This window comes from Pyxicephalus adspersus, chromosome 10, assembly GCF_032062135.1.
Source record: "Pyxicephalus adspersus chromosome 10, UCB_Pads_2.0, whole genome shotgun sequence".
NCBI classification, from domain to species: domain Eukaryota; kingdom Metazoa; phylum Chordata; class Amphibia; order Anura; family Pyxicephalidae; genus Pyxicephalus; species Pyxicephalus adspersus.
This window is the reverse complement of record NC_092867.1, coordinates 11985850-11993844: the sequence shown is the minus strand read 5'-3', so window position 1 is coordinate 11993844 and position 7995 is coordinate 11985850. Positions and strand designations below refer to the sequence as shown.

At 38.7% G+C, this 7995-nt stretch overlaps 1 protein-coding gene across 1 annotated transcript in view; it reads left to right on the top strand.

The window, feature by feature from the left end:
- Positions 1-1300: 1300 nt before the first annotated feature.
- Positions 1301-7995, top strand: part of ENTPD1 (ectonucleoside triphosphate diphosphohydrolase 1) — a 61722-nt gene continuing 55027 nt past the window's right edge. The window contains exon 1 of the mRNA XM_072423131.1: positions 1301-1645. Within this exon, the coding sequence (XP_072279232.1) occupies positions 1630-1645 (16 nt within the window). The 5' untranslated portion in view covers positions 1301-1629. The remainder of the gene's footprint in view (positions 1646-7995) is intronic.

Below are 7995 nucleotides of genomic sequence, written 5' to 3'. Positions count from 1 at the left end.
TAAGGACAGCATTAAACATAACATCCATCCACCCATTTACATGCAAACAATAATTGGTTAAACCCATAATTACTTTTCTCACCACTCCTTCCTACTAACATAAAATAACAAATGTAATCACTTGCAGGTCAATCAAAGGGTTCAGTGCAATGCCAACCACTGATCGGTAAATAGTAAATGTGCTAAAGTGGTCTAGGTGTCAGACCAACAAAAGGGACAACCAGGAAAGAAGGACTAGATTCCAAAACATGGAGAATAGTTGGAAGGTGGGAGTAAATTGGCATAGCTTTCTGTGCTGCCCCTTCCTCAGTTACCCATGCTAGACCCCTTCTAAAATTCAGCTACCTACCCACTAAATCTGCCATTCTCAGCCAGGGTTCTGTGGAAACCTTTGGTCCCTTTTGATTCCTTGAGCTGTGTCTAGTTCTGGATGTACTGCCAACTCAATAAGCTGTCTACAAGGAGCCATTCTTCCCACAAACCACTGATAAATACATTCTAGCTGGGGTTCTTTTAAACCTTAATCATTTTTAAGGGTTTTTCTGTAATGAAAGGTTGAGAAAGACTTTACATGACAACCCAACATAGAAAGAACTAGATCCATGCCCGTAGGTATGAGCACCATCAGATGCCACCTCAATAGGCTGTCTACATGGAGCCATTCTAACCAATGATAAATATATTTTAGCAGGGGTTCTAGTAAACCTTAACAATTTTAAGGGTTCCTCTGTAATGAAAGGTTAAGAAAGACATTACCAGGCTGACAACCCAACATAGAAAGGACTAGATCCATGCCAGTAGGTATGAGCACCATCAGATGCCACCTAAATAAGCTGTCTATATGGGGGCCATTCTAACCACTGATAAATATATTTTAGCAGGGGTTCCATTAAACTTTAATCATTTTTAAGGGTTTTTTTTGTAATGAAAGCCAACCCAACATAGAAAGGACTACCTCCATGCCAGTAGGTATAAGCACCATCAGAAACCTTCCAACACTCACCTGGGCAGCAATCACACATGGATCCTTCTCATTTAATTATATGCAACAATCCTAATAAATAAAATGACAGCTTTGTAATTAGCAGCATGAATAGCTAGGAAGGTAACCTGGGCTAGGAAACACAAGGTGATCAGAGAGCTGACCCTGCCTGAGCCCTGCTGTCACCAGCTCCAGCACTGAAAGGTGATTTGATGAGCTGCATTGCTGCTGCCAGGGAAGGGCTGGCTCTTTAAGATCAGTCTCTCTCTCTCTCTCTCTCTCTTTGCTCATATGTATGCTTTCCAGAGTCGCTAGAAAGGATGAATAATGAGCGCTTGTGCTTGCAGCCCAGGGTTGTTCTTGCATGGGAAAGCCTCTGATCATGTACTGTGCAGGGAAGACATGGGCTGCCTGTGATCACATCATAAGGAATCCTGCAAGGGGGGATCAGCCAGGAATTCCAAGCTGCAGCAAGCAGGGCCCTCTGTATATGTCTTCCTCCTCCTGACCTCCTGTCACCAGGATCCTCCATGTCAGAGCTACACAAGAGTCCACCCACATGCATGGACCGTTAAATAGGCAAGTCTCATGTGCATCTCTCAGTGAGACCTCCCAAGGCACAGGCTGAGCACCAAGCAGCAGAGCTGATGGAAGAACCAAAGGGTGAGTGACTGCTGCTTACTGCTAACCCTTTCCTCTGATAACCCTTTCCTATACATTGACAGTACAACTTCACCTAAACTTTTATTTCATGGATCTGATGATCAATACATTGATCCATCAGCCACCTGCAACTGCTGGACACTTAGATCAGCTCAGGTTGTTGGCACTTAGGAAAAGTTTGCTGTGATGCTAGACAAGTTTATGGCATTCTTCTGATTTTGTAGCAATTAGATGTTACACTGTGATACAGTAGTAATGGTAAATTCTGCATGATCCAATCACTGGGGTTATTAGATTATTTAGGTATTGCATTGTAATACATGCGGTAGTTATTGCATGCTGAAATCAAATGTTACATTGTAAATATAAAGCAATGGTAAGTCTTATTATTCAGTCGCTGAGGGGTATTAGATTATTTAGATAATACATTCTATTACATTTGATAGTTATTGCATGCTGAAACCAGATGTTACATTGTAATTCTATAGCAATAGTATGTCTTGTATGATCCAATCACTGAGGGGTATTAAAGTATTTAGATATTACATTGTAATACAAGTGGTAGGTATTGCATACTGAACTCAGAAACCAGATGTTACATTGTAATACTATAGAAATAGTATTTCCTAAATGATCCAGCCACTGAGGGGTAATAAAGTATTTAGATATTACATTGTAATACATGTGGTAGTTTTTGCATGCTGAAACCAGATGTTACATTGTAATACTATAGCAATGGTAATTCTTATATGATCCAGTCACTGAGGTGTATTAAAGTATTTAGATATTACATTGTAATACAAGTGGTAGGTATTGCATGCTGTACTCAGAAACCAGATGTTACATTGTAATACTAGAGCAATAGTATTTCCTAAATGATCCAGTCACTGAGGGGTATTAAAGTATTTAGATATTACATTGTAATACAAGTGGTGGCTTTTGCATGCTGAACTCAGATCTTAAATCAGATGTTACCTTGTAATACTATAGCAATAGTACTTCTTGAATGATCCAGTCACTGAGGGGTATTAGACTATTTAGATATTACATTGTCATACAACAGTAGTGGTAGTTATTGCTGGTTCAATTCACCTACAGCAATCAAATGTGACATTGTCATACTATAGTAATAGCACTTACATGCTAGTCACTGAGGGGTATTAGAGCCATCAGATGTTACATTGTATTACAACATAAGTGGTAGTTATTTCAAGATCAACTTGCTTGCAGAAATCCGATGTTACATTGTGATACAGTGGTGGTATATCTTACATGATCCAGTCACTGAGGGTATTCCAGTATTTAGATATTACATTTAATACAATAGTAGTGGTAAGTATTGCAGGCTGAACTCACAGCAATCAGATGTTAGATTGTAATACTATAGTAATAATACGTCTTATATGCCCCAGTCACTGAGGGGTAATAAAACCATTATATATTCCATCCTATTACAATAGAAGTGTTGGCTATTACATACTATTACGGACAATTTACCAACAGCAATCAGATGTTACCTTGTAATCCATTGCATGTTTCAGCTACATTGAGGTATTAAAACCATTGAGTCTTACTTTGCAATACTATATAAATGATACTATTTGCAGGCTTTTTTTCACTTATTAATTTACAACAATGAAATGTTACACAGCAATAAAATAGAAGTGATATGGTAGAAGTGTATTCCTTGCATTACATTACATAGTGAAACCACAATAGTTCTTGTTGCATGCTCCCATCATTGGGGGCTTTACAGCCATCAGATGTTACATTGTAATATAACAGAAGTGGAATTATTTGCAGACCTCATCCGTATACTGATAGACCACATATGTATTGCACGCTAGTGGACCACTGTTATGTATGCCGTATACTGATAGACCACATACATATTGCACGCTAGTGGACCACTGTTACGTATGCCGTATACTGGTAGACCACATAAGTCTTGCACGCTAGTGGACCACTGTTACGTGTGCCATATACTGGTGGACTACATACATGTTGCACCCTAGTGGACCACTGTTACGTATGCCGTATACTGGTAGACCACATAAGTCTTGCACGCTAGTGGACCACTGTTACATGTGCCATATACTGGTGGACTACATACGTGTTGCACGCTAGTGGACCACTGTTATGTATGCCGAATACTGGTAGACCACATAAATCTTGCACACTGGTGAACCACTGTTATGTATGCTGCACACTGGTAGACCACATACAATTTGCACGCTGGTGGACCACTGTTACGTATGCTGTATTGTGGTAGTCCACATATGTCTTGCCTGGTAGTGGACCACTGTTATGTATGCCGTATTGTGGTAGTCCACATACGTATTGCACGCTAGTGGACCACTGTTACGTATGCTGTATACTGGTAGAACACATATGTACCATGAGTATATGTAAACTATATTTCTATGTAATATTTGTTGGTACAAACAGAAATGCTATATTTTTAGCTCAATACATGTCTCCAATTTCTAGGAAAATTAAGTTTCTTTACTGTTATTAATATTCTGTCCATGAATTTAGGGAAAATATTTCAAATGAATAACTTTTTTTTTTAAACTAAGGCCAGTCTGGTATTCTGTCTTTGGAAGATCCTGCCATGACCCCATTTACCTGCCCCTGGTTCTCTCTACCTGCCACATTGCAGTCTTCCTGTTAGAGTTTTCTTTTATTTCACATTTAGATTATTGCAGCAAGAAGATTGAGATAACAGATCCAAGAGATCCCTTTAAGACTAGTAATAATGGGAACTTTATAATGGGCAAGCTAAACCATAAACATCCACTGACATATGAATAATCCATATTGGGTAGTTTGTACGTCATATGAAATCTATTAATATCAAGTCCTGATGGTTTGGGGAAAAAAAAAAACTGGGTGATGGAGAGTTAATTTTCAAAGCTGCTGTTATTTGGGTGCCAGCACAGTTAATATAGAAATATTGGTAGAAATATTATATGCGGTATGTGTGGGCATGCTTAGCACAACGTGTTGTTTGACTCTTCGAGCCTCGTAAGTTTGCAGTTCAGCAGTTGCAGACAAATCCATCTGTTTCTGAGCTCCATTTCTCCTACCAGGGTATTAAACCTATAAAGCAATGTAGGGGTTACAGGGGTGACATAGAAATATGACTATTCTTGTAATTGTGTCACTATATATAAAAAGCCCAAGCTGTTTGTATTCAGTATGTATTGTGTTTCATTATAGTGTGATCACTGCACATTTGTTGTCCCTAATGGATTTTTTTTGCTTGTATACACCTTGGAAATGTCAATCATTCTCCATTCCCGGCTGGGTATAATCCATGTTATGGTACTTAATACATTTCTGCTTTGCTTGTCACTTGATCAGCATTTCTATTTCCATTCTTGTCATTTCACACTTTCATAAATTGAGAAAGCCGGTGGAAAGCTGGCGAAAGGAAATGGCAGATTTTGCCGGCTGCTTTATACAAAACCATAAATATTGTGTCTGGTGCCTTGTAGATGAAGAATTTTCCTGCTTCTATTTCTCTGCATAGAAAAGTCAGCATGGTCACTCCAAGGCAGAGGGACTTACTCATCTGAATGGTGGAGGCCCTGATCCTAAGTCCTGGGGTGTTGCTAAAAGTTCTGTTTATCATTTCACAGAACAGAATGACCTTGCTGTTCTAGGAGATAGCATGGGGGCTGCTCATATCATCTGTTTTTCTATGGATCAGCATATCTCTCTGCCTGGTGCTCTTCTAGTGTATACTGGCTTGTAGCATAGTCATGTTCTCAACACACCTTTTCCTACAAAGAAAACTATCTTATATAAACTTACTGGGATGTTCCTAATAATATTATGACATGTTTCCTAGGAAATATTTAATTTGTCATTCTATATGCTTTTTGTAGCAAACATAATGTGGGAATGTTGCAAATATCAGAGCTATTCATGGGCAAAATTACTTTTTTTTTGGTGCAACATTTTTCTCTAAAACCTACCTGTGTTTGGCTTCAGTTCTTCCAAGTCAAGTTGGAAAAAGATGTCAAAGCCCATCTATGCATAATTGTCAGTGACGCAGAAAGTATTGAAGCCAGGGAGCTAACACAATCAGAAGATACATACTTCAAAAGCTTGGAAAGTGTTGTAGTGCAGCATAATAAAATTGTAAAATGTAGACAGACTGGCCCCGAAGAGAGGACAATCTGGTGAAATGTGGCCAGAGAATGAAAGATGAAACCCTCACTTCCTTTTATTAATAATCATGAGTTTCTCTAGGATTGGTGTAATCTGTTGGCAAGATTTTAGGAAAAAGAAGAAGATTTTAAGAAAAAGAGAAAAAAAGATGAATAAATAATAAATAAGTTTGGTATGTTCCAAAAATATAGCTAATTATATTCACATATGTTTAGGAATAATGGGAAAGAAAATTGAAACTATCTAGATCAGATCTTATGAATAGGGATGAGTGAGAACATTAAGTTCGATCCCGCGGCGAATCAGAAGGCCGTTCTCGCTTACATTTTCGGTAAGCGAGAACGGCCTTCTGATTTGCTGTGAGGTCGAGCTCACGCCGAACAGAAGGATTTTCATGCAGCTCTGGAAATCCTCTGCGATCCCCGGGCACTAGAGGTAAATAACCTCTAGTGCCCCGGGGATCACACACTCTTTTCAATGAATGCAGCCACAGCTGCAATAAAAGATGCCCAGCACAGGGGAACCTCCTGACATTGTAATATAAGTATCTCTTACAAATGATACATTTGTATCTGTAACAAATGTATCATTTGTAAGAGCTACTTATATTACAATGTCAGGAGGTTCTCCTTTGCCGGGCATCTTCTTAATGAATGCAGCTGCATTCATTAAGAAGAGTGTGGGATCCCCGGGGCACTAGAGGTTAAATAACCTCTAGTGCCCTGGGGCTCGTAGTGGAACTGCAGAGTTCATCTACAGTTCAGTTCCCACGGTCACGTGACCGTGGGAACTTTGTGGTCACAGCTGTGGCTGCAGGTGATCCCTGGGGCACTAGAGGTTAATTAACCACTAGTGCCCCAGGGATTGCAAACAGGGAGATTCCCGGGGCTAAATACAGCTCTGGTAATCCTCCTGTTTAAATTTCCTCTTCCGATGGTTTTGCGAAATTGGTTTGCCGAAATTTCTTTGAACCATTGGAAGTTCAAGGAAATTTTCACTCATCCCTACTTATGAACTCAACCTTTTCTTCTTCTTCTAATGTTGGTTGTTCTCTGCCTTGCATTAGATATTCAGAAGTTTCAATTGATCATAATCTTGGTGAGTTACAACCTTTTTATTGTAAATATACTTGGTTCCCAGGTACAGGTTAGGTACACCCCAAAATATGAGACAATATATAATTATCATGTTTACCCAAACTCAGTTTATTTGATTATCTAAAGTTTGGAGAATATATTTCTGACCTGTTGTGTTTTATGTTATCCTCTTACATTGAAATGTTCTGAAAGAAATATGTTGAGAATGTACAACTATTTTCCTTCTATATATACGGTATCTTCTTTTTATATCCTTTCTATCAATATCTGGTACGAGTCCAATATTTGAGACGCTCTTATTGAAACAATCATTCTATAACTTTTCATGTTTATGTGAATTTATGAAATTCTAATTTGTTATCCTAATTCATTCCACCAGGTACTGGAACTGGGGCATAAACAACTCTTTATGTAAATTAGATCATTACCTGTTTATTCACCAATATACCTTTGGCATAAAAATCCCTACTGTTTTCTGTATCTTCTTGACTTTTGGTATGTAAATAATAAGGGTTGGCATAAATTGATATAAGAGACGCTCACTACTTATCTTTATGAATGTAGATGTGGACAGCTTACAAGTAAGCTATGGTGACTTAAAATAATAAACTTGGTAAAGAACAAGAGGACAATAGGTCATAACTTCCGGACCTTGTTGTGTATGGTGACCCCGCAAGTTCCTGGCAGTGGAGACATTGCCCTGCTCCTTTCTTTCCTGAGTGATCAATTCACATAGGAGGTGGGGGATGTGCCTAATATTCAACTTTCAGAAAGTTTGTATTTGTTAGGACACTTCTGAGGTGCTCTGAGCTGGAGGTACGTGAACAATAATACATGGTGTGTACAAAGGACAGACATCCTGTAGATGGTAGGTGGTAGACATATCACACCTACAAACTGTTTTCGAATTGTGTAAAAGTACACAGGAAATTCTAGAAGCGTTAATGTAAATGTGTAAAATGTACTATTTGAGTGACCTATCTTTGTGACCACTATTCTGTACAAAGCAACTTGTGTTTTTTGACATGAAGTAGACTTGGTTTTTGTGGTTTTCTAACATCTTGGTAGCTGTGA